Raw genomic sequence first — 26,885 nt, forward strand, 5'->3', positions numbered from 1 at the left:
CAAACATGCGCGCTAGATGATGTTTTTTATTCGGGTCAAGTGATGGTATGCTCCACACACGCGTCAAATAAAGTTGAGCCTCTTGTCTTCCTGCCCCACTGTGTGTTTTCACTGTGTTTCTGTGTAGGAGGAGCCCCTGGCTGTGGGATTACTGAGGTGAACGGGCCCCCATGTGTACAGCATGCACCTCTGTACAGCCAGGTGAGCAGCAAAAGGACTGCGGCATTCCTGGCATATCTAAGAGTTTATATCGCAAGCGTGACTGGGAAGTGTGTGGAACTATCATCCCGGCCGGCCGCCTCTGATCCTGCCGTGTGGTCTTTGCACGGCAGAAGCCAGTGCACAATTACAGAAGGAAAACACACGCAGATAGCGAGGAGTCTCTGCGGTGCGGCGTGGGAGAAGATCAGTGTGTGCGTAAAGCGAAGGCAGGGTGGGCCAGCCGCTCATGGGACTATCTGACTTGGATCACAATAACACCTTTTAACACAACAGCATGCAGACAGGACAGCCTACGGAAAATACAGGGAAACCTTCTGGCATTGGAGTTGTGTTTAGGGCTGAGTATAGTTTAAAAGCTTGATTCATCTTGCCAGACTGCAAGATCACCATTTGGGAGTTCAAAATCATGTTATCCACATGTTTTTTTTTTTCTCTTTTCTTTCTCCTCAGATCATATTCATCTTTTACTTTGTTGAGGCTGCTTTGCCAGGTGGGCTGCGAGTGTCATGTCATCACATACGTACCTGATCATCTATCTGGCACGCTCTCAGGTTATGCTGCCTGGCCGCAGGGGCAAACTGAATGTGCTTCAGCCAGCTCCCAATATCTGGTTTGCTGGCATCCACGCAGAATTTTACATGGCCTGACCCATCCAAGATCTGCAAAGAGTCAGAGAGACAGAAGAAAAAAAGAGAGATCAGACTTTGATCAGTATCAGTCTAGGTTACTGTGTCCAAACACTGACTAACCACATACCTCCCACAGAGAAATAAGACTCAAATGTGAACTGTGGTGCAACACACACACACACACACACACACACACACACACACACACACACACACACACAAAATGATTTATATATATATATGTATATATATATATATATATATATATATATATATATATATATATATATATACACACACACAGTATTTCATAGGAAGATTAGTGTATTTTTAAAACAAAATAACATAAAACATAATAAAATGCATTTTATATATATATATGTATATATATATATATATATATATTATATATATTTTTAAGAATTACATGGGTTCAATTTCAGTAAAAATAGTATCAATTATATAAATGTTATTTCATGATGTTAACTGACAACAATAAATCATTGTCCTCCCTAAATAAATCAAATAGAAAGAATAACATAAAATTCCAAATACAACTGTAAAAAAAGGACTGCAAAAATTTAAATTTGATTTTATTTTTTAGCTCAAATTCTGACTCTTTCTCACACATTAATTATTTTGATTTACTGAAAATAAAAATTTACAATGAAAAGACAAAGAAAAAACGAATTTTAAATCTACTACTAAATTATATTGGATTTAAACCGACTTCATCTGACGTTTAATTTCGTTTCTGAAAATGTAGTTTTAACGAATAAATGAACAAAACTACACTCGTTTTAATTATAATAATAATAAGCAATAATTAACGAAGAAAATTGCTCTGTTGTTGTCATTCACAATATCAACACACTTCTAAAGCAAACATCTCAAGAGCAAAATAACAATAAATTCAAAAGGACTGGATTAGTATGCAAATCATCACATCAGTCAGCTTCCATCGTTTACAAAATATTTGCACAGCGTGTCTTTTCAACGAATCGTAAACGATATGACGTTGTTTTAAGATGTTAATATTTATTATGCAGCAGCTGTAAACTTTGCTGGGAAACAAATCAATTGCAGGAAACCGCGAGTGATAAGAATTATGAAGACAAGCCGATTGTTGGGATGCAAAACGGAATCTCTCTCAGGGTCACAAATCTGTCTTTCTGCCTTTGTATAAGCTGCCACTGAATAAATATTTAGGTTGCATAAAGCTCTTTGTCTGGATCTACCCAAGTATCCTGCAAATTACCCTGCAGCCCTTTCAATTATTTAACCGGCAAACAGTTTATAACGACGACTGAGGAGTTGATTTTTACGTTTCTGCTTTAAATATAAACCGATTTTCCAAACAAAAGTTGAGTTTTTATCCATACAATCAGCTTCCTCTTACCGTTCAAACGCGGCAGTTAAACCCTCTTGGGATAATAACTGTGTGGGAAAAAAAGTGATGAAAACTCCGGTAAAAGATAAAAAATAAAAAAAATGAATGAGCAAAACTCGACTGCCAAATAAACAAAGCGACTAGTTTTTGCTGCGGTTTGTTCTCCAGGTTTTTGTCATGGTTAAAAAAAAAGAAGAAGAAGCAGCAGTGTGTTTCTGTCTATCGGTGTCTCTTCAGGTCTCCAAGCCGCAGGACGACTTTCCTCGCCGGTACGCTCTCGCTTCGCTGTCTCTAAGACACCAGCGTCGGTGGCTGGAAGTAAAAATCCTCTCACCGCTAGATTGTCTCTCAGACTCCGTTTCTCCTCCTCGCTGTCCTACAGACACCGCGGCTCGGAGCTGAATCCCCTCCGGTACGTTCAACTTGCTCCCAACTTTTCGCTGTGCGCGCTTCGTTTGGCTCGTCCGCTCCTCTCTTGTCACCCCTCCTGTCCTGACGCACCCAGGTGTCCTCTAGTAGCCATTCAACTTTTCATTTTTCTCTTCCTCTCAACACCCCCCCCCCCTCCCCCATTCTCCCCCCCAGCCCCCTCCTCAAGCCAGTCGGGATGTGTCGTCTATATGATAGCAGAGACATTCAAGTCAAAGAGGGGGGGCTTTCGTGTCTGGCATCGCCCCTCTTGTTTCTTTTTTTTTTTTTTTTTTTTTTTTTGCGCGTCGCGGACACTTTCTGTGATGTTTCTCATTCACGCGGTTTTCTCATACAGAAATATCCGGCGCGTCCATCCATGTAGCTGGCCCGAAAAGAGACTCCACAACACGGGACTGTCTTCGGCCGTGTCCCCCCGGTCGGAAGGGACTCCTCTCCGCAGTAAATTTTAAAGTGACAGGGGCCCGGGGTTGGAGAGGGTGAGCGGGGTCAGGGAGAGGTCGGGATGGGACTTCTACGGGGATGAACTGCACTCACACACACACACACACACACACACACACACACACACACACACACACACACACACACACACACACACACACACACACACACACACACACACACTCACACACGCAGGCAGCACGGTTTAATGAAGCAACACAAGCATCAAAGCGGCGCGTTATTATCCACGTGTTTCCAAACTTTTTCGCAACATGCCGCGCCAGCACGAACCGTTTTATGACATTATTAACCCGGAGATCAGAACTGAGAAAAAAGTTATGTTTTCATTTTATTTTATCTTTTACCCCGATTTGTAGATTTGAGTTGCATATGCGAGAGGAAGCGCGCGTAAAAGCAGCAAGAAAAGTGAGAGCTACAATTTAAAAAAAAAAAAAAAAACTGATTCACTAATTGTTTTTTGCGTTGAGTGAGTAAAGCAACTTCTGGAGTTAAGTGTTCCTCCTGAGGACCTCCAGGAAACTCCATATGGACCATTAGTAGTCCCCGTGCCACATTTTGAGACATTGACCTAATCACCTGCTTTTCTCTGACTTGAACATTAAAAAAGGCTGTAAAGTAGGCAGCTATAGGCTACTGCTCTCTTCCCCCCTTGTGCGTAAAAACGCAAAATATTTTCAAATGTTCATAATAAAACGGTTAAAAAAAAAATAAAACAACACAGATCGTTGGAGAAGATTCAATCTTGGAATTAAACTATTTAATCTGTGAGGGTTTCCTGCTCTCTCCTCTGTGCACCTGCCCACAAGAGGACACAAAATGTTGGAGATTTTATTCCCAGAGTGTTTTTTATCTAAATTTGGGAGTTTCAAAGCTGAAGCAGACACTGTGATCAAACGGACAAAGGGAGAGACTAATAAAGAAACGTCCTTGTTGTCAGTGAGCGGAGTTTATTAGGCAGATTATAAAGCCAGAGAGGACAGGGCTTTGGCTGATGAGAGCAGATGATGATGGATAACTCCTCACACTGTGACATTGACCTTCCATCCCAGATAATGCCCATTGTTTTACGAAATCGCGGCACAAATGTGCAGGAAGGACAGGAAAAATCATGTGTAAATAAGGCAGGACCCCGCCACCGATTCCCATCGTCTTTGCGCTCCTTGAGAACCGCGGAGAGACCCCGGTCCGCCCGGTCATTGATTTCCTGCCTCTCCTCGACTTGTCCATTGTTGGAACCCTTTTTAATTTAGCCATAAATTGGGAAAGCTCAAGTCGAATGAGCTGTTCTATTTTCTTCCTGTCAGGATGAGGGATTTGTTTTATGATGCATTGTGTATTAAATACAAGTAATCTGGGAAAGTGATTGCTTCATGGCCTCTCCGGGTCTGATCGAGGATCCTGATAGAGAGCGGTGTGAGGGGCTGTTTTTTTCGTTTTAACCGAAAAGGAGGAAATGTCTGAAAAACACGAGGATAAACGAGAAGAGGCTTTGTGGTATCAGCGGGGGTAAATTGGGGGTAAGAGTGGCTGCTGGACCCCCTTAAACGTGGCCACATGATGGGGAAACTGCAATTCTTTCCCCTGTCAGGAGATGGCGTGCTTAACTGAACTGAACTTTTTTTTTTTTTTTTTAAATTCTGATGCATTTGAACGTTTCAGATGACAGGGATTATTATGGGATTCCATTTGCTGCTGCTGTTGAGGAAACTAAACCGAATCTTGGTAGTTTCTCTTCATCACATAAAAAAAAACTTAAAAACTGCGCATCTGTGAAATATAAATGACTTAAATATCTGTTAGTGACTGATCAGAAATAAACTGTTGTACTATTTTATCTCCAGAGATGTAATAAATCCAAGCAGTTTTGTGTGTTATGGGGGTGTATTTTGGCACACGCAGCCAAAAACACTAAATAATAAATTGTAAAAATCGGGTTTTTGTCTATGGATCACGTTTTTTTTTTTTAATCTCGGTTTCTCTATCAGCCAGCTTTTTGACTCAAGATAGGGGCCATTTCTTTTATTGTGAACTGCAGCACCAAACATCTACATTAAGGCGTCAAACTGCTAGATGGGACATGAAAGATTCAGCTGTATGCGTTTGAATATATAATCACCTGAAGTAGGAGGCTATAAAGCTCCTGAATCCACGATGGGGGTGAATTTAAAACACTTGTTCATTTAATAAAGCACGAGAATGATCTGCAAGGCGTACAGCTCCAATTTATATTTGTTTGAGCAAAGCGCCATAAACAGCATTCTGATGTGCTCAGATTAAATAGATGTGTTTTATCTGAATTATGCCATGCCTTTGTCATAATGATTGTGACATACTAAACGGCGAGTGTGGAAAAGCTGTTTATCAACAAATTACAAACCAAACAGGCTTCGGGGGATGTTAGTTCCGACTATATCATGCTACACAGCGTTTCATACTTATTTAAGGGGACCCTAAAAACATACAGCATCCGGATAATGTTGCTTTAAAGTGCTGTGAAATTCTTTGAAAGGAGGTTAAATTGCTTTAAATGGGTCCCTGCTTATTTTGCTTGCGGCTTTCTTGTTTGTTTTGAGAGTTCAGTCACGCAAAAAGCAATTCATACATGAAGAATTTTTATGATCAAATGGCCCTCATATTATCTGAGGTTCACGGGATAACACTGCTCCGTTTTAATCATGTCGTCTTTTTTATCCGTTGGGTAACTTTGCAGCGATAGTTCTCAGCGTCTAAAAAAGTGATTTGGGTTTTGCTGTTCCGTCTAGAGAAGTCAGATGGGACAGGGCAGGAGAAGAGGGGGGGATTCCCGTGTGGGTTTGCAAACTGACTCCAAGCAGGCAGGCATGGAGCTGCAGAGCGGAGTCTGCACCGCTGCAGCCGAGGGGCCACATGGAAAACACTGTGGAAGGCCTGTGTGGCGCATTCCAGCACATCCTCCAGGAGAGCGCAAAAAAAAGAGAGGAGAGAAAGAAAATATCGCAGCCAAATCCACATGAAATAGCTCCACCATTCATTGCAAGACCTCCTATTGACACCGGCAAGAAAAAAAAAAAGCTGCGCCAAGTCTCCAAACCATGACTCTGTCTTTACGCACGACCCCCTGCGCATTCTGGTTTTGGCTCGATTCAATCAAGTGGTAAAAAACTCAAACGAAACGGTTGGCACAACTTTTTTCTTTAATCAAACGCACCCATCAAGAGATATTAGCGACACAATACAATAAGTGGCACAAAGTCTAAGCCCTAATATTGTAAGGACAGACTTCCATATATCCCAATTACCATTAAAACACAGCGAAGGAAATGAAAGGAGAAAATGTAAATAAAAAATTTCCTTGGGTCTGGAAGTAGGCCCGTTGTGAGCAGGCGTGTTAATCTCCACCTCAGTAATTTGGTTCTGCGGGAGAAGACAGAAGCCCTGCTGCTGTGCCCTGCACTTCATAAATCACTGCTTTATGTGGACAAGGTCAGCACCCTCCCTGCCTCCCCTCTCCTCACCCACCTCTCTCTCTCTCTCTGCTGGCCCCTCCCGGACCCTCCGCCATGTTTACCCGGCCGCCCGGGGGCTCTCAGGACCAGACCAGCTCACTTCTAATTACTTTGGATTATTTTCATTTGCCGGGGGTCAGCCAGGCATTCCGGCACAGAGAGAAAGAAAGAGAGGGAGAGAGAGAGAGGGATGATTTCTTGACAAATTCTGTGGCCTGTAAGGGAACAAGCCCTGCGTGTTTGCTGAATTAGCACCATGGTCATTTTGTTTTGGCACTGTCTCTTCCTCTCTCTCTGACAGCTCCTTGCACAGCATTGCATCTTAATGCTGTATTTTATCCCTGCACCAGATTGTTTTTTTGAGGGGGGGAGTAGAGGCCTCTTAATTCAATTTGCACTCATGCATTTGTTTGATCTGCTGTAAAGAGACAAGTGTCAATACTGGAACAAGGCAGGGCATCAGAGGACATGACGCTGGATTGACAGGATTTATGAGAAGACAAATTATCTCTGTTCAGTGAAGCAGGCTGTGAGAGAGTCCTGTTGCAATTTCTTAAATTAAGTATGCAAATTAATGAGAAAGAAAAAGAAAGAGAGAAGCAAACGAACAAAATTCCCAGAAAATACGACAAAACTGGGAAGAAAACTGTGCTGCAGAAACAGAAACACAAGACTGCACACGTGTGTCCAAAAAGTGCATGTATATCTGTATAATCCAATCTGCATAAAGGTAATATTTAATGCTTCCATAGTGTGAGCAACATGCAGTTTCTTGCGCTAAAATCCACACTGCCAGCAGCAGTGACACTGACTGGACTGTCAGGGCTCTATTTTTTAAAAATTATTTGAGGAGAGTGGGTGAGTTAATGTAAAGATAATTGGGTTTAAAGCAATCTGTGCAGAGGAGCAGTGGCTGGAATGTGGCTGATGGAGCGGGCTGCACGGGGGTCTTTGAGAGGCGCGAGAAGGTGGGGATGTGGGGTGGCAGCGATGTACACAAAGTAGTACAGGCTGTGGTAATCACAGACACTTCCTCCACAGAGCCTCAGCATATAGGGCCACACTGTATGTGGGCTATTGGGTGCGATAAAGCTGCACAGGAGTCAAAGGTCACGTTTTTGAAGCATAAATTCAGCGGGCACACAGCTCCTATATGCATGGGGCAGACTGGAAACTTAAACAACTCACTCCTCTCTCTCTCTCCGGCCCAGAGGAGAGAGGGGAGGGAGGTAATTAGAGCATGTTGCCTTTTGCCACAGGGAGAACAAATTGGCTCTAAAACGCTCATAGATATCATCTTTAAAAGACCTTTTTATGTACAAGAGGTAAAGTGGTATGGAACTGAACACGGCACTTCAGATGTTCAAGTGTCACACATTCATTACATTTATTGAGCTCTCGTCTCACGTTTAAAGTCGGGACTCGGCTGAAATGCTGCAACAATCTGCTTTTCATATACCATGTCCAATTGGAAGGCTAATATTTTAATGTTGGTGGATATCAGGCAAAGTCGTGCTCACTGGGACAGAAAGGAGTCACCGCAGAAAAAATGGACAGCTGATATCATATTAATGAAGGATGAAAACAAAGTTGTACAAAAGCTGGATGGAGGTTATTTTTATAACACATCTGAACAGGAAACCAGCTGAAAACTAGTTAAAACAACAGCTGATTGCTCACAGATACACTGACCCTTCTGTTTATTTATTTTTATTGGGTGTTTTCTTTTTTCTAAAGCAAAGAAAAAAGATTGTATTGTTGTGCCAAGTAGAAAAAAAAAGAAACATGAGTGGAACTAATGGCTATTTCTATATCCCACATTTACAAGTGGTCAAAGCTACAATGTGAGAAAGTGGGAAAATGTTATCATGAAAGCAGATTGTGAAAGTGTTTTCAGCGTGTCCATCATGACATATATTGAGACCCCTCACCACACACAACACACAGAGGTCAGCACGGCGTACGTGGACACGATTAAAGTCACAATTAACTCGCAAAACAACAAATCAGTTGCAACAACCCTAAAATGGAGCAAAGCCGAGCGGCTCACACATAACACAGGGACGTGGAGTGGCTCCCATTAAAGGCTTCACTGGCTTTCAGTAGCATCAAAGAGGCCCCTGAGTTAGACTGGGATTATATTTAACCCGGGAGCTTGTTGCGCTGCCGAGCACAGGGCACATGCCGATGCCGCTGCCAGTACACCATGCTTCTGGCATCGCTCTCATCCAAAGCTCTCATTAAAATGTGGCTTGGGCACAATTTCCTACAGGAACACACACATGGAATAATGTGCGGACACACACGAAAACACATAAACAAGAAAACAAAAGAAATCGGTGTCGTATGATCGTGCAATCTTCATATTTGAAACTCTTGACTCGTACTTTGCATCTTTCTAAAATGCATCATAGAGTACTAGTTGATTTAGCATCAAATTGAAAATGTGTGCAGACTGATGCTCAAAGCAATGAACTATGGTTTTCTGTGACACACTGCAGAAGAACAAATGTTAAAGATTATTTTGGGATAACTCAGTTTTGAGATGATATGCGGTTCTGTTGAAAGTTGTTAAATGTTCAAACTGACACATGCAGACTTGTAAAGTTCAAGAACAGATGCAAACAATCCAAGAAAAGTTCTCTGTCTATATGTCTCCAGAAGGCCCTGTGCTGAGACAATGCAATCTCACTGGGCACATTTCAGCAGTCAGACTTGATATGAACCATCAGACATGTCCGTCGATACTCCCCAGGTTTATTCAATTCCAAACCAATCATTCTAGTGTCATACACTTTTGGGTTAATATTCTAACCGTGAGGCCCAGCGCTAGGTGAAGATAAATCTGCTTTTATGATGGGTTGTTATGGTTTTTATGGCACTGGGGTTGTGAGGGACTGATTTGGGGATCAATCACCTGCAGGTGTCTGCTGGGGGCTGGGGTGCTGTGAGGATCGATTGAGGATCTAGAGCTGTGGTGATGGAATAGAGGTGTATTTCTGTGTGTGTGTGTGTGTGTGTGTGTGTGTGTGTGTGTGTGTGTGTGTGTGTGTGTGTGTATTGAGATTGTTGTTGGGTATGTGTATGAGTTTGTGAAGGCGAGAGAGAGACAAAGTGATGAAGGTGTGTATGTGAGTGCTTCAGAGACAGAGAGGAGATATATCTGGGGCTGCAGCAGTGATGAAGGGCTACTGGACTATGACCAGACCATCTTATCAGAGTCTCCCTCCTCCTCCTTCTCCCTCTCTCTCAATCCACTTCTTTATCTAGGTGGCACTTTGGAAAATCTCATTGTCACACAACATTTAACAAAGACAAAAGTCTCAGGCGGGCAGCTGGAGATGACTGGCCTGACAGCTAGTGTGCACAGTATCCCTCACACAGCCTCTTTCACTCACGTCTCGCGTGCTTTCCCCTGGGAGAGGCCGGCGATGTGGGCAAAACAGCGCCAAGACACACAAACAAGTGTGTGCATCAATGTGCACAGATGGCACGAGCGCCCATCAACACACAGACACATTCGAGGTTTGTCAGTTTCTGTCTCTCTGCATGGACACAGTGTTTATACACATTCAACGTCTCCCCTGACCGTCAGACGGCTGCTTCCTCCGTGCTGTCAGCGGAGCCCAGCTGAAACAAAAGAGATGGAGAGCGAGGCCTTACGGTTTCTGAATCAGAGGAAGCTGGGGCTGATTACGCTGCCACTGAAGAAGCATTCCGATCCTGTTAACCCGCGTGCCGGCTGCCAACTCTAAACCATGCAGCAAAGTGCCGGGACAGTGAACCACACACAGCCCCACCCTGAGTGCCCTCTCTCTGCCCAGGACAAACTCATTTGCTCCACATTTTCCCTTCCATAATGCTCTTCTTTCTCCTCTTATCCTAGATCTGTTGGCTTCCTTTCCTGTCTTCTCCAACCTCTGAGCCACCTTTTTTTTTTTTTTTTTTGCTTCTCCTCTCCTCTATCATCCCCTCCATGCAGGAATACAGCAGCAGGCTCTTGCAGGAGGAGAGCACATTCCACCTTCACACCCTTACCTCTCTATCCCTGATAAATGCCTTCACTCCACTTGTTTATAAGATAGAGGGGGTTATTCATAATCAAGCCCAAGAGAGTATGTACACACAGTGGACATCCTGATAGAAAGCAACGTATTAAATTTCTGTTTGTTTGACAGGAGCGCTGTCTCTCTCCTTCTCCTTGACAGGAAGACCCCCATCCATCCAAGCGGGGGCGCGACCCCAGCAGCACTCCCCTCTCTTTCTCTCTCTTCAAGTGCTAACACATATTAAGTAAATGAAGAGTCTCTTCAGGCCGGCAGGAGACAAACGAGCTCCTTAAACATTGCAGGAGTGGCAGTTTGATCTGGTGTCGGTGGGTGTTTACGACGTAACTGCGGCACAGTCGTGTTTGCGATGTTACCCATCTAAGTGTGTTTATACTGTAGCGGAGATTGTCCCGGTCTCCCAGCCAGGTGCTGAAGCTCTATGTCTGTTTGAGATGGAGAGCATGCTTATGATTTTGGTGTGTGTGTGTGCATTCGTTCCCTGTAGCTCTGTGTGTGTGTGGCAGCGTTTCTAGGCCAAATCCTGTCCACTCAGGCAGACAGTGTGCTTGTCCACATCCCAACCAGGAGCAGGTTCATGTTGTAGTGTCTGGTCTCATTCTCCTGCAAGGTTTTCCTCCTGTCTTTCTGTCTCATTCTCTTTTTCTATCTTTCTCTCAGTGATTATTGTCATTCTGGTTGTTTGGGGGGGGGTAAAAAAAAAAAGAAGAGGGGTGAAGCGGAGGAAAGCACGACTGAGCAGTGGTGGGCTGGTGGTGGCAGCGTTGAGGGGGGCTATAAGGCCCCCAGGGTGGGTATAGGGTTTTGGTGAGGGCTCGGGGGTTGGTGGTGAGGTGTGCTCGGAGAGAGGGCCCTGGTGTAATCTCGGTGCTGAATAGACGGAGCTCTTAATAGAATCCCGTCGTCCGGCTGCCACCGAGAGAAACAAGAGCTGTAATGGATGGGCTCAGCTCTGGCTCCCACTTTCCCCCCCGTGACCCCTGCGTTGGTCAGAAGTAAGAGCTAAAGAAGCATTGTAGCCCCGGGCCTGATTGAATGGGGAGGGAGGGAGGTGGCGGTGGTAGTGGTGGTAGTGGGGGTGGAGGGGTAGCCGCGCTGATAGACCAATTTCCCACTACTGCGAGCAGCAGGGCTTGATTGATGAGGGCTGGTGCTGGTGAGAGGAGGCCCATCACATGCGATCACATAAATACTTATTCAGCTCGAATTGGGCCTGACAAGCCTTACGACAGCTTTGTGCTGTCACAGATATCATTGGAAGGAAAACGCTCCATTAATCATGCGTAATTAACTTTTCCAAAGGGAGGTTCTGCTTGGAACCAGTGGTAACCCACTCAGTACTCAGATAAAAAATTCCAGCATCTTAACTGGGATTGGAGAGGGCCTTATTAAAAGCTAGAGCCAGTTTCCCCTGAGCCGCTCCGTTTGTACAGGAAACGGCTTCATTAGTATCGGTTTAGGGCTCTAATGGGCTCAATACAAAGCCTCCTCTCTCCAACCCAGCCGTGTTCAGTGGCCTTACAGTGCAATATCCTGTGAGCACGCACGCCCATAATGTTCCCTGTTTGAAGTCAGAGCAGAACCCATCTGAACGCCTGCCACTAGTTAACTACCTTGACCCTCCCATAAAGTAGTGTGGAGGAGTGAGTGTTGGAGAGCCCAACAAGCTACGTGGTGTCATTTTCTCTCTCCCTGTCTCTCTCTCTCTCCAGGCTAAAGGTAGTCTCCCCACGGGAGTAAACTGGACCAGAGCCCTTTTGTTTTAAAGCAGCAGACCAAATGATCTGCCACACATTCAGAATAACACAAACACACATACTCGCAAACTGACGAATGCACCGACCTACCACCAAATCTCATCTGACCAGCATTCCTCCTTCAGCTCTCTATTGCTGCTGTGCTGGTGGATACAATGCAAGCAGCTGGTACAGAGGAAGACAGAAAACAATGTGAACAAAACAACTGTTTACCTTATAGTGAAACCAAATTCCAAGGAAATCAAATATCATCTCCGAGTACACTGAATGACTACAGCGGCATTAGAAAGTACAGTATGTTCTACAACAAAGAACATGAGACAAATCCTACAGAAACAATCTAGTAAGCCATGTCATTACATGACATCCAGAATCAGTTTTCACAAAGTACAGAATGTGTAGCACAAACAGTGCAGCAAAAAAGTTGTTTTGAAAAAAACTGAGGCTGTTGAATTCAGGTGAAATGACAGCTGCAATAGCGTAAAAGAACTGTCTTTTGTAAAAATGTATAAGTCCCGCTGGTGTAGTGCTCAAATTGCAAGCATGGTCTATCATTCCACAACAGCCGCAGATCCCATTTTCTCAGCTGCAGCGTTGGTTCATGTGGGCATGCAAATTTCTCTGAGTCATTTCAGACCTAAGTTCAGACTTATTCATGACAACCTTTACTCTACACTGTTACAAGAAATTATATCATACGTCTGAGAGGAGAAGGCTGCACTGCAAATTTTCCATTTTGCCATACATGGTTGGCAATCAACATGGTGGATCACAGACACGTACACATGCCCACCCGGGTTCAGTCAGCTCGCCTCTTCAGTTGGTCATCCGCGGTCATTTCCTCTGAACATCATCCTCACTATTGCAGGGACTTGACTCATTTCCTGACTGTTAATTAGCTCTGTCTGGTCTGAGAGAGGAAAGATGACCCGCTGAAACAGAACAGTCATACTCCACACATAAACACAGTGACAGGGATGAATACAAGTACACATAATTCTTGAAGTGACTGTGTAAAAGATACAACAATAGCTTTGTGTGAGCTGAGGTGAAAAAGCTACAGGTCAAGTCTTTATCCAAGTTTTACTGAATCTGTTTTGTAGTTATTGCACGGCAGCCTGGCTGGCAACACATTTTAAGAAAGAACAACAAAAACAAAGTGACAGGTTTGCTGAAAACAGTCATAACGGTGGTTAATGGTATGAGCAGGGCACAGAAGATTGCAATCTTTGTCAAACACTTGGTGAGGAAAACGCCTGCCACTGTTGGCTGCTGAGGTCACCCCTGCAGAGGACAACTGAAATTGAAGTCCTTAAAGTAACTCAGAGTCAAAACCATAGAGAAAGGACCAATGATAGATGCATTTATCATTATGGACTATTACTTTTTTTATTCAGTCTCTTTGGGATAGTAAATTGCATTTTCTTTATGCTTGACTGCACAAAGAGTTCTACAACATGTTCATTTGTTATATGTTTGTAATCTGCACCGACAGAACTCAATAAAAAAAATACATAACAGAGCGTAGTTTGGATAAATTCAGCTTTAGAGAAAAGTGTGTAATAAATTTGGATGAAATGGATTGTACACTTACACTCAAATCTCTGCAGGGATAAACAGCTCAGGCCAGTAAAGCAGTCAAGAAACAGACCAGGTGTCGGGGAAACAAGGTTGTATTCATGTTAAGATGAGGGATGTCGAGAAGACTTGAGTCACCAACTCACAGGCCTAAATAATAGCAAAATTAATTCCCCAGTCTTGGGGAGAAACACACTTGAGTTGGTTCAAGTACGTGAAATCACATTCAATTATATACTAGCTAAGATATGGTCCAATCCAACAGACAGGTGGTTAAAGTGAGACCACACGCAGACAAGGAGAGAAGTGAAGAAGAGGAAGAGTGGAGGAGTGTGAGAGAAAAGAGGGAGTGGGTGAAGGGTCAAGTACATCCAGTCAGCTTAGTTTGACTTATATGCAGAGGGGAGAAAACAATAAGTGCTTGTGCTTTGGGGCCTTGAAGGCAGCACATCATTTCTGCTCTCACAATCGCCTGCTTCTCACTTCAGCATGGCCGGGCCTAAGCTCAGTTATTACTAACATCGCTCCTCTTTCTCCCAAAACTATATTTAATTGATGATTGTGATAACATGTCTGCTAAAACTCTTTAAAAACTGGTTAAATGATTCAAATTGCCAAATAACACCAACTATTTCCCATTGTAAACATCTGGACTTGGCCTTGGTTCTTGTAAGCCTTACTTGGCACAGTTGAAGAAAAGTGGCTATTGTGAAAAAGCCCTTAAAAATAAGCTGTCTGCTCTCAGCTTGGATCAGTTGCTGGAACTGATGATCGGCTGACAGGGATGTTGTTTTTGGTCTCATTCACAGATAGCATATTTTAAAGCAGCATATTGGCTATCTAGGTTTGTCGAACAACAGGTCACTGACCAAATTTAGAATTTAAGAGGAAACAACAATGAGCTCATGAAGAGCATTAAGCATTTAAAAAGTACACAAATTTTTTTAAAAAAGTCTTTTTAGAATCAAAACAAATCAGCAATCCACTAAACTAAGATTATGCTGACATTTTGCTGCTGAATCCGTTCAAACACAACTTGAATGTTGTGTCCTTTGTACGACCTAAATTTACTTCTATGGTCTTTAATTCTGGGTTCAAAGCCATGACTGCCACAAGATGATGGACATTCAGTAAGCAAAGGGCTGTTGAAGTTGAATAATGTTCGTCATCATCACGCATTTTTGTACAACAGAGAGTCTATCTCGGGTCCTCCTCCTGAGCCAGGCAGAACCCCCTCCAGAGGTCTGACTGATGCTAGCCAAACCTCAGGGGCATGTTGAACGCTAGAGAGAAGAGAGGAAAGGGAGGGAAAAGAGGGCCTTCTAAAAAAGGCCTCAGTGTTAATCAGAGATTTCCCAGAAGAGCCAGAGTCATCGCCTCAGGACAGAAGGAGCGAGAGAACGAGGGGTAGGCACAGAGGTGAGGAAACGAGAGATGACTTGCATGAGAGATAGACGGGGAGACGGAGTGGGAAGGAAGGAGGCAAGGAGGGCAGGCTGCATTCCTGTGGCCACAGCTGTGGGAGCTGCAATCACTAAAATGTAGCGCTGTCTCAATACCGGCAATTTCTGGCCATGTTACAAACGAAATAAAACAGCACGACATGTCTGTTTTTTGAATCAAAGAAGAGACTAGCAATCAACATGCTAGGGTTTACACTACCTCCCTCCCTCCTTCATTCTCGTCCTCCCTCCATCCTTCTCTCTGGCTGACTGTCATTCCCTCTGTGGCAGGGATGACCCCTTCTCTGTCTCTATATTTGCCCCTCTTTGTTCACCACTGGCCAGTTGAGGCAGGCATCTGAGACTGAGACCATCGATCATAGGCCTGACAGCGGGCCCCAGGCGGGGATGGCCCTGTTATTTGGGCTCTGTGATGACTTCCTCAAAAAGGGGCCCCTCCTTCCCTCATAGGCCTGGCATGGCTGAGGTTTGGTTTGGATACTCCATACCTTCCCTGTATGTCCACAGAAAACACATTGAATTCACTGGCCGCATGTTTGGGTCACGCTAGGGTGAGCAAGACAGATAGAGTGTGGAGTGGGAGTAAAATAGGTTGAAGGAGCACAAGCTGTGGTCCTGGAAGTTTCTCGGTAGCTTCTCCAGTCCCAAAGAGCGCTGCGATGAAGACTTTGGCAGTGGTAATAATAGAAGTAGGGGTTAACGGAGTACATGTGAAATAAGAAAACAGAAAGGAACAGCTGGAGTGCTTGATTTATCGACTTGATCTGTCTGCGATCTGTCAGACAAGATATAGCAACAGTACATTATAAAAGCTATCATTGGGATCTATGTGTTTATTTTATCTTGGTTTGCACCCCTACGTCTTCCCACACAATAGTGTGTGAACATCATTGGAAAAGATGAGCCTTAAATGTTTTTCTTCCTCCCATTCACTGTCTCCCTTTACTACTCTACTCCTCCAGTTCATCTCTTCACCTCATTCTGCATCGTTTCACTTTTCAGCTCAACACCTCCTCCCCTCTTTTCTCCCTCGTCTCTCCTCCTCACTCCCTCTCATGCACCAGACTGGGATTTAGTAAATGGGCAGTTGCACTATTGTCTTGCTGCTCACATCGCATTATCATTACAGCTGGCTATAATTGGAAACAGGAGTCTTTCTATTAGGCTACATGGTGACACGGGTATCTGTCTCTTCTGATATTCCCACACTGGCTAATTTCCTCCCTCATCTGCATTCAACAGAGCGCATGACGGCAGATATGGACTCTGATATCTCTATGCAGACATATCCCACACAGTGGTTTACACACACATACCAAGATATTTATTTTACAATGCAGACAATGTACGAAACTTACCATAGACATTTAAAACTGCCATACAAAAATCTTCTAACTCTCCCAACCCTTCTAGTTCTAAGAGGCTTAATTGTTGTTTGTGGTCTAAAAAAAGCACCAATACCATGTGACAGGATCAAATATATTTTATGGCCTGTGCTGTGGTTCATCCCTTCTATGTCTCTTGGCTGTCTCTTTGTGAAATATCTATCAAAAGACCTAAAATAACAACTTTCTGGCAAGATATCTATGCAATAAATGCTTGATGTAACCCTAAGTTGTTTGTGTAAAATCAGTCAAATCTGGAGTGTCTGTAAGAGAGCTTGGCCCAGTCTGAGGAGTCTGTCTAACAAAGGGTGCACACACTTCATTAGCACTGTCCGTGAGAAGGAAGGAATCTTACACATGGAATCACTCCTGATCTGCCGTCTCAGGCTACTGCTGTGCAGAGCCTGGACTCGCTGGCTTCCTTCCTTCGAAATCCTTCTGGCCCCTGCCTAAACACAATGCACAATTTGTTCATATCCAGCGCCAAAGAAAAGGGAGGCATACAATGCGTGGGAGATAAGGTTACAAACTGTCCTCACACCCACAGGTGTGGAACTCTCAAAGCCTTCAAAACATGGCCGACTCCCCCGCCCCATGCCACTACCTTCGCCACTGCCACCTCCTCCTGCTCTTCAGCTTTCTGGCAATGAAAAAAACTGGTTTGAAGGATGGACAGATGATGATGAGGAGGATGGTGAGGGATGAGTGTGCATTAATAATGGAGGGAGAGTTATAATAGAGCGGCTGGTGCTATTACAGAGAATTCAGTAATTTCTCCACACACTCATGTAAGTCCACACATGCAGAGAGAGAGAGAGCTCAGCTGCTATCTCACATTGCATCACGCTGCTCTGCACCTTCACACCAACGCTGGCCTTCGCTCTCACAAACTCTCCCTCTTGCTCGGTTTCAATGGCATCAAATGGCTGGAGTTGACAAAAGAAGAGAGGGAGTACTGCCAGCTGCCCCACTGAGGTCATGGAGGTTCATCCCACTACCATGAACATGGCATTGACCCCATCCCCTTCACAACAATTACTTTATTCTGCTAATTTGCACAAAGTAACTCCACTTGTCTTTTTAGAATCGCCCACTAGACACATCCAAAGCCATGCATTTAATCAACCTTTGTCCTTTGAAGCACATGGGGCTTTGGTGTCTTTTAAATGTATCTCGGAACATGGCATGCATCTGCTGTTCCCACCAAAACTGACAGTCAGATATTATAATCAGTCTTTTGATTTCGTTGAATCTGACATTGTTTTCCACTCTTAGTTTGGTTTTAGAAACACTCAACTTTAACTGCATTTATATAAAATACTGAAATACAAAGCAGTGAAAAAAAACCCCAGCAACGCATATTTGACTACTATATCTTACTATTGAAATATTTTTGTCAAAATGATTTGAGGTACAGAGTATAGATCTCAGACTAGAGAGCAATTTTCTATCGAGTTCCACATGGACTGATCACAAGACCTTGACTTTTTTTTATTATGATTATGGACTTTAATAGTATTTTTCTTTGTGTTTTTAGTGGTTTTATGTTCATTTGATCAGTGTTAGTTACTAAAATAAACTAGTGACTTCTGTTTTTTTTATTAATTTATCCTGTCTCTGTCATCTCAGTGTTGACTGACAATCTCATTTAAATCTGGTTCGACAGCTGAGTTGATTTTTACCACACAAGTAGTTGTTCTTATGTTTTTTGCAGCACAGTTTATGGTAGAAGCAATCAATTTTCTCTGACACAGTACTGTTCCTTCCTTACTTTCTGCCTGCCTCCTTTTTGGGTTCACCCCATCCATCTATCCATCCACTTGCTCATCTGTCCATCCATCTTTACCAACATGAAGGGCTCTAATATGATGAGTCCTTAGAGTGCCAGCAAGACTCTGTCATTTGCTGTCTCTTTCTCCATCACTCTTAGCTATTGGTCCCCTGGGTTGTCACAGTGGCTGCAGAAAGACTTTAATTGGTCGGCTGGGACGATTTTTTTCCTTCTTGTGAATAACTTGCTGTCAGTGGGGTGTGGAGAGTGTGCTGTTGTTTCTGTTTTCTCCTCTGCTGTTGTCATATAAGCCTTTTTTTACATTTGCACTGTAATTACACACAAGTGAGGTAAGTGTGTTGGAATGATCGCCATAGACTAAGTAAATAAAAAAACGCGTGAGTTCACTCCATCTCTTTCTCATAAAACCGCACATAATTTTGGCTAACGGGCACACCTGCTTTCCCCTTGACTAGGTCACTAAGTCCATATCTCTCCTCGGTGGTGTGAACCGTAGGTGAATCACTGTCAAATATTGTCTCAGGATTTTCTCCCTTTCTTTCCTCATCTTTCTGTGTCTTTTTCACTGAAAGACTCTTATCACTCTGCCATGAAGGTCTTTTCTTCCCCCGCTCATGTCCAAAAGAGAAGAAGAAAGAGAGCAGAGTGCCTTTCAAAAAACAGAACAATGACACTTCATTGAGCCTTCCTTGGCCTGTGTACATTCCACAAACTTGCACAATAACTTATCAGAGGTGAAAGGAGGAAGGGCAAAAAGAAAGATAGCTCATATGAAAGAAAGGATAAAAGCCAGAGGAGATAGGGGTAGGGAGGTGAAGAGGTGATCTGTGTGTATAAGAGATCCACTGAGTTTGCTTCCTAAAACCCTCTCAGTCCCTGAGGTCACCGTGAGGTTTCTTGAAAGGTGGGTGGGATGCAGATGTCAACAAACTTGGTGTGTGTGTCTGTGATGATTAAACATCACATACTTCCACACATATGAATGGATGCATGTGCTAATTGTTTGAAAATAAGAAGCCATCATGCATGGAGCCACCTGAAGTCTTTATTTTATGCCATCTTGGTGCCATTCAAAGATTCCCTCTATGGCAAAGGGCTATAAATTCACAAAAGCTACATGCAACTTAATCTGAAAGTAGAGCTTGTCAGCAAACTTGATATTACAATTTAAGGCTGCTTCTATTGGGTTGCAGTTCAAAAGAGATTAGGTATGCACCATTTAGTCATGCAGCTCTTGAGCCGGAATCAGTGGTGAGGGAGATCAGTCCAAAGGAAACAGGATCTCATCTGAGGAGATCCAGATCTGAGACCAGCTCGTAAAACTGTCCCTCCTAATGGATCACCTCATTGGAACACATACACTCACGCAGCACGTACATACATGCAAAGAAGTAGATCCACATTCGTACAGTACATCTGAATACACGTAAATCCGGGTGCAGACACAAACCAACACACTCCCCCGCCTCCATGTAAACCCACATACACACTTTAACACCCTTTCATCAACACAGCTGTCCTTCTTAGAAGACAAGTTGAAATTTAAGCTCATGAATCCATAATACACAAATTCATGTAAATTGTTTGCCTGAACCCTGTCATATTTGCATGTGTGTTTCAGGGCAAACAGAGCAGTGTGCACCGCTCCTATGATGTGGACTGGCTCTCTCAGGAGAGCACACACACACATTCACACCCACACACACACACACACACACACACACACACACACACCACAGCATTCCCTCCTGCCCCCTCCAGCCAAGCCTCCAGCTTGACCTCTCCGTGTCACTCAATCCAACAGGCAATATTTGCTTTCGTCATCATAAATATTAAATATGCGCAGAGGCAAATATTTGGGTTTGGCGACCTCGAAGTGGTAAATGAATTAATGTATTCACATGAGCGGAGCAGGGGAGTCAGGGTGTTCTTGCACACACACGGCCTTTCAGCTTCTCCAGCTCTTTACCGTAAAGGCCTGTCAGTGGTCACGCAGGGGAAGACCCACAACTCCAAAGGAATGGCACAAAAAAAAAAAAAAAGCCACGGTACATGACTGAAACTGAGAGGTCAAGGAGTGGTAAAATCTTTCTTTTGGACTTTTCTGCTGTAATACTGTGTGACAACCTACAGTGCATGCAAACAGAAAATTAACTTAAGAAACAGAAATACAACATAGCTCCACGTTTCCATGTAATAGCTTTAAATCATCTTGCACGGATGGCAAGGATAGATTGCCTGGGGAAGAGCTGTCATCCACAGTGCCGAGCCTATAACAACAATTAAACTCGGCCAAAAATTAGAAAGAACAGCAATTTTGTTCCTGACTCTACTTTTAAAAGCATAAAATTTGTCCCTATTCATACTGAAGGCACCAGTGTTCTCCCAAATCCTCTTAAAAAATTAAAAGTGAATAGGGATTATCAATTACAAATGATATCAATCCGTCAAATGTTTGCTGAGGAGGTGAAACGAGAACATACATTTTGCATGAAAAATTAAAATGATGGCATTTCTGTTTGTATGATGTTTATGTGCTGCTGGTTTAAAGACATCTGTTGATAGAGACATGGAGATGGGATGTGTGATTTTGTAGCCAGATACGACTTCCATTATATTGTCCAGTAGAATTCATAGTCCCAGAGCATTGATGTTGCATTACCAGTCAGTTATTGTGTTTATTACCTACATGTCTTCAGAAGTTAGACAACAAAATCTCTCTGGGTAACCATTACTGCACATATTATGAAAAAGTTCATTCGTGAGTTGTTAAAAAAACAATTCATACTTCGTATACACTTCTTTAAAACGACCCCGTTCTCCTGAGTTTTGCGAATATGAACAATATCCCGATCAGATCAATGCAAATCCTCACATGCACTGTGGGTGTATAATATGCAGAGTGTGATTGAGAAGGAAGGTGGGGGCCGAGCATCATGGGTAATCTGAGAGGAGTTGTCAGAAAGCCAATCCATAGCTGACCCCGGCCTCTGTGTATAATTGTGCCCCCTGACCCAGTGAACATCCTAAATCACCAATCCAAACAGTCAGACTCTCAAGTAAATACCCAGGGAGAAGCCCTGCACAGCACACTGCCCTACTGCTGGCCCGGTTCTCAGGCCTGTGCAGTCCCTCTGAAACGTTCACACACATGGCCTCGGGCATACGAACTGCTCTTGAGCTGCTCCCCTGTTCAGAGAAGATGTGCCATCAATCCATGCTTGATGTGATCATTTAGAAATGTAGAGTGCTGAATTACAAACTGATGCCAAGGTGTTTATTCTTCTTTCTCCTCATTTATTCCATCCATGCTACAACAGAATCCCGGTAAGGAAGAGAGAAACTAAAAGAAGTGAAGAAGGGATCTGAGATTTATTTCAGTAAAATGAAACACAGAATTTCAGGATGGTTTTCTGATTTATCTATCTACTCTCTGTTAGAATAAGATGCCCACTTTAATAGAATGAATGAATGGGCATTTGAGGCGTATGCAGAACGAATCACCTGGCCATCTCTAGTTTTCCTCTCTCTGAGGATCTCTGTGGATAGAAGGATGCATGCCAATTGTCTCTAATGACAAACAGGAGATTTGGGGGACACTCACTTCCCCTCTTGGTCTCCCCATGGGCAGGAGAGGATAGTAGCACTCAGAGGATGAGGAGGTTTTAAGGAGGCTGGGAGGCTCAAACATTGTTGTTGGAAGGGTCTGAAGTAATGGACCTCCTGGAGTGCCTGACAAAGAACCCAACAACAGAGAGATGCACTGCATCAAACCAGGGGGACAAGAGGGGTTCAAAAAGTGTTCTTCCCTGGGGCTTTTCAGCCTGGCATCCCTGCACCCTGGCCCAGCAGGGGAACAAGCTTCTTCATACAAACACAGTGGGAGGATGAGAGGATGGGACAGGGGAGTGCTACAATAGAGGGAATAAAGGGAAGCTCTGAAGGACAGTGTGAAAATGAGAAAACATGAGACACTGAATACTTTAGTTATTGTGCTGAAGAGCGTCCGTTGTCACTAACTGATAATGGTGTCAGCAGCTGCTCTACTTGAGTTCGCTGGGTTTGAAAGACGTACCTTTAATAACAATGTGCTGTGCTCATCAAACAGACTTTTATTTGTGCATAACATTATCTTGTGTTCTTCATCTCTGAATCGGTATCAAACTATATCAGTGAGCATTTCTGTGGTCGATTTTTTTCTGCTCAAAGATCATCATCACTGTAGCCACTGATGAGCACTGTGAATGTAGCTGCCATTCATTAAAATTCTGTATTGATGGAAACGCCAATCTGAGCAGCGCCAAGCCAAGCTGCGCTCTGCCAAGCCAAAAACTGCCTGCCGTTGTAACCCTTCCTGGCACGACATAGGAGAGCTTAATGTGAGTCAGGTCCAACCTCTCCTTTGGGTGCCAAGAAGAACTGCATGTAACCCAAAACACTGAAAAGGAGCCAGTCCAAATGTGAATGTCCTCAAAGAAAACCAATAAAACAAGACTGTCATTGTGGCATCCCAGAGACCAGACAGTGCACGAAGGACTTGAAAAATCCACTTTGTAGTGTATGCATCTGTCTTCGACTGAATTAGATGGCTTCCAACACATGCAATGATAATCTAAAAATACAACCAACAAGCAAATAAACTCTTGTTTATCTGTACTGTCAATGTGTTTCCTGTCATTCTGTCTTTTTGGTGTATCCGCTTGTCCGACTTACCATCTACCTGTAAATATTCACCAACCAAATACTGTGAAATTATTTAATGAAAACTTAAACAGATTCCCTTTCGTGCTCCTCTGATAAATAAAGATCTAACTTTCACTGGTGGTTGTGTGTCTGTGGAGCCCGACATGCTGTCATTGAGTTTATAGCCAAGCAGAAAAGTCTCTACATAAAACCAAACACACAAACGCATATCTCAGTCCCATGTGGGCAATGGACCTCATCTGGATCAGCTAGTTTTATGACATTTGCTCATCCACAAGAAATGGGAGACTAAGAAACACTGAGAGAGAAAATGAGTGAGAGAGTGAGATGAGTAGTTAAGTGTAAGCGTTTCTGCTTTAGCTTTTTAAATGACAGCATTTGGAGGAAACATAATCTGCTTTTTGTTTTAATAGAAACATTTAATTAAGCAAAATGATCCTAACAGGTTACAGCTGTGTTTCCCCTCCTCTTGCTTTCGCCTTTATTGCGTGTGGGAAATCCATTTCCACTTTATTCAGGCCGTCTCAGATTTATAGATTTTACAATTGTCTCCTCATACACTCAGCCCTTCCTATGACTTCTATCTTCTGCCAGTAGTCTGGCTGACAGTTGCAGAGCTTAACAGCAACAGTCTGAACTGTAACTCTTAATCAGCTAGTTAGATTTATAGTTGATTCTGAAAAATGACAGGAAAAATATACGTTCTAATTAATTCTGATGTGGGTATAAGCTGAACTCTGCATAAACTGCCTTTGGAAATATTGCATCATTGAGTAAATAGTAAACAAGTATGATTTTGATATTTTAAAGTAGTGCAGAATACTTTACAAAGAACATGCCTCACCTGCTTTTTAATTTATATCGATAATGACAGCTGTAACATGAGGAGGATATTAAATAATACAACAGCATATTTTAAAACACGTTTTAGATAAAGTGATCTACTTAAAAACCACAAACATGGCACATATTTACTGAGCACAAACACTGTAAAGCAGAATTTTTCTGTGTCTGTGTGTGTAAATCTTGATTTTACACCAGGCAAGACAGTACATTCTCCATCATAGTGGATTTGTGTGCTTCTAACCAGCACACACACACCAGCTCAGCTCAGCTCAGCTCAGCTCAGCTCAGCCTGGCCTGCTAGCCTCATGGCTGTAATTGAGAGTTAATGACGCAGTTGGATCTGTTCTTTACTTCATATTAAACAGAGCCTGCTGCTGCTGCCCGGCTGTAAAAGCAGCCCACCTCCCGTCCTCTTCTTCCTCCTCCTCTCAGCGTTCTCCCCAACCCCTTTATAACCCGACCTGCAGCCCTCCACACTCCCCAATATTTAAGCATCTGATTTAAGAAGTGATTGGATTGTTCAGCTTTAAGCTACTGTGTGTGCGCCCACTTGTCCGATCACATCTAACAAAAAAAGAACTAACTACACACACGGCCAAATGGCACATCAGCGAACAAAGACACCTATGTACAGCTGGATGACAAGAGCACGACCCACTCCACAGCTACCTGATAACAGATCAACTCCTTATTTTAGGTTTTTCCTCTCCCCTCTGTAAAAGACACTGCCGAAAGAGAAGCAGCAGAACCACCCCCTCCCAAATCTCCAGCGAGAGGGGGGCTCCTGCGACTGGCTGGCGCCAAGAACGGTGTACTGCCCACAGTGAGCAGGTCGCTCTGGGCCCTTCCTCTATCACTGACCAGAGCAGAGAGAGAGAGAGAGAGAGATGGGGAGAGGGGAAGAGGGGAAGAGGGGACCAATTGCGGAGATGTTAGAAAGAGAGAAGGAAAAGGGTGAGAGAGAGCCAGGCAGAGAAAACAAACAGGACAGAGGCTGCAGTGTGTGTCAGGTCAGCGGGGAGTTTCAGAATGTTCTCCACTGCTGTTCTCCAGAGCGAAAACTCCTGGAGGGTTATCTGCTCCTGGCGCTGTCATTTATCATCAGTCTGGAGAAGCTGGGCCACCTCTCTGGCCAGTGCAGCACACACACATACACACTAACAGATGTGCAAGGAGTATGCAAACACTAACCACCCATAGACATCCCAGAAATTACATGTGTGTCCTGGCACACATTCAAACATGCAAGGTCGACAGTAGCATTAAAAAAAAAGAGATGGGCAGCTATAAAATACATGTGGTGGATATATGCATGTCATTAAAAGTGACACACAAAAAAAGTCATAAAACGCATGTGGAATGAAATATAGGCTCATGAGGACATGCAAACAAAGTTGTGATCGTCAGGACCTCCCTGTGTTGGCCCAACAGACCAGCAGTGTCTTAATGGCCTCTCTTGTTCTCTGAAGCATGCTCTAACCATTAAAATATAAGCTGTGTTTTTGGATGTGCATGTGTGTGTAACCCTAAACCGGTCTCTGCACCCCACTGCCTATGTGGTGCGCACTGTTTCAACCAATTAACCTTGGAGATCGAGAAATGTGCACTCTGCCAGTAACAAGTAAGACACAAATTCCTGCATATGACAGCATGCTGAAGTGTGGGTTTTTTTGTATATTTTTTACATATTACAGTATGTCTCTGGTAAAAGTTGAACAAACTAATCAAGTTATACCAGAAAGTGTAACTAGAATTTGCAGCCACAAGATGAAGCCCTCTATTCAAGCTGTCTTTTTCACCCTTTCCTTAAAAAATGTCAATGGGTGCTTTCTCCTGCCTTCCTGTTGTTTTTTCGGGGAGGCAGAGTGCTGTGGAGTATTGCTCTTGTCAGCCACCGTGAAGGCATCCCCAAGGTGTCAGTAGGGCCACTGATTTGTGTGCTTCACTGTCCTAATAGCCTCTGTCTCTCGTTCTCTCTTTATCTGTCTCTCTCTGTTTTTCTCAAACCCCTGTCTCAGCAGGCTGGCCTTGCATAACCATTTATTTTACAGATTTTCTTCCCTCTAAAGTGCCTGAAGGGTTTAATTATGTACATAGACAACCCCTATAAACTTCTATTCTGAGGACTTTTTATTGACTTTCGAGCCAGGCTACCCTCCGGCATTTCAATTAACCATTTATAAGAGAAGAAACTACAATTAAATTAAAAGTTTCTATAAAGAGGCTGTCACATCATTTCCATTCTTTTTTGGAAGATGGCAGGCTTTATCTAAATGAGATGGTGTGGATATGTGAAACAGCTGGAGCAGGGTGCCTCATTTAAGGGGAAAACAGAAGGGAGAGATGAAGAGAAGGAAGGAGGAGAAGATAGAGAAAGAGGCAAGGAGAGAAAAAGGGAAGGAGCATGGGAGGAAAAAAGGAGACGTAATTAAAAAGTGAATGGGAAGGAAAGATTGAGAGCGAGATATAGCTGTAGCAGGGCAGGGCAGGAGGGGTGAGAGGGCCGGCCGCAGGGCCAGCCAACACTGACCTTGCTACTTAGGCCCTAATTACATGTTGTGAAACTTTAGTCGGTGCACAGTCATCTGGCCGCAATGGGCCTCCCGGACCATAGACAGACAGAGAAATTACAACACCATTACACACACTTTAAAAGAGACACAGAAGAGAGCA

At 43.5% G+C, this 26,885-nt stretch overlaps 1 protein-coding gene across 14 annotated transcripts in view; it reads right to left on the bottom strand.

Annotated features, from left to right (window-relative positions):
* The window catches only part of mecom (MDS1 and EVI1 complex locus), a 130,663-nt gene that overhangs the window by 25,736 nt on the left and 78,042 nt on the right, over window positions 1-26,885 (bottom strand). For 12 of the 14 annotated variants that reach the window (XM_023276952.3, XM_023276960.3, XM_023276958.3 and 9 more), the window contains exon 3: window positions 747-881. In XM_023276952.3, the coding sequence (XP_023132720.2) occupies window positions 747-881 (135 nt within the window). Of the gene's footprint in view, window positions 1-746; window positions 882-2,250; window positions 2,794-26,885 lie in introns of those variants that run through there. The other 2 variants (XM_023276967.3, XM_023276966.3) reach the window with 2 other exon arrangements.

This window comes from Amphiprion ocellaris, chromosome 7 (genome assembly GCF_022539595.1).
Source record: "Amphiprion ocellaris isolate individual 3 ecotype Okinawa chromosome 7, ASM2253959v1, whole genome shotgun sequence".
NCBI classification, from domain to species: domain Eukaryota; kingdom Metazoa; phylum Chordata; class Actinopteri; family Pomacentridae; genus Amphiprion; species Amphiprion ocellaris.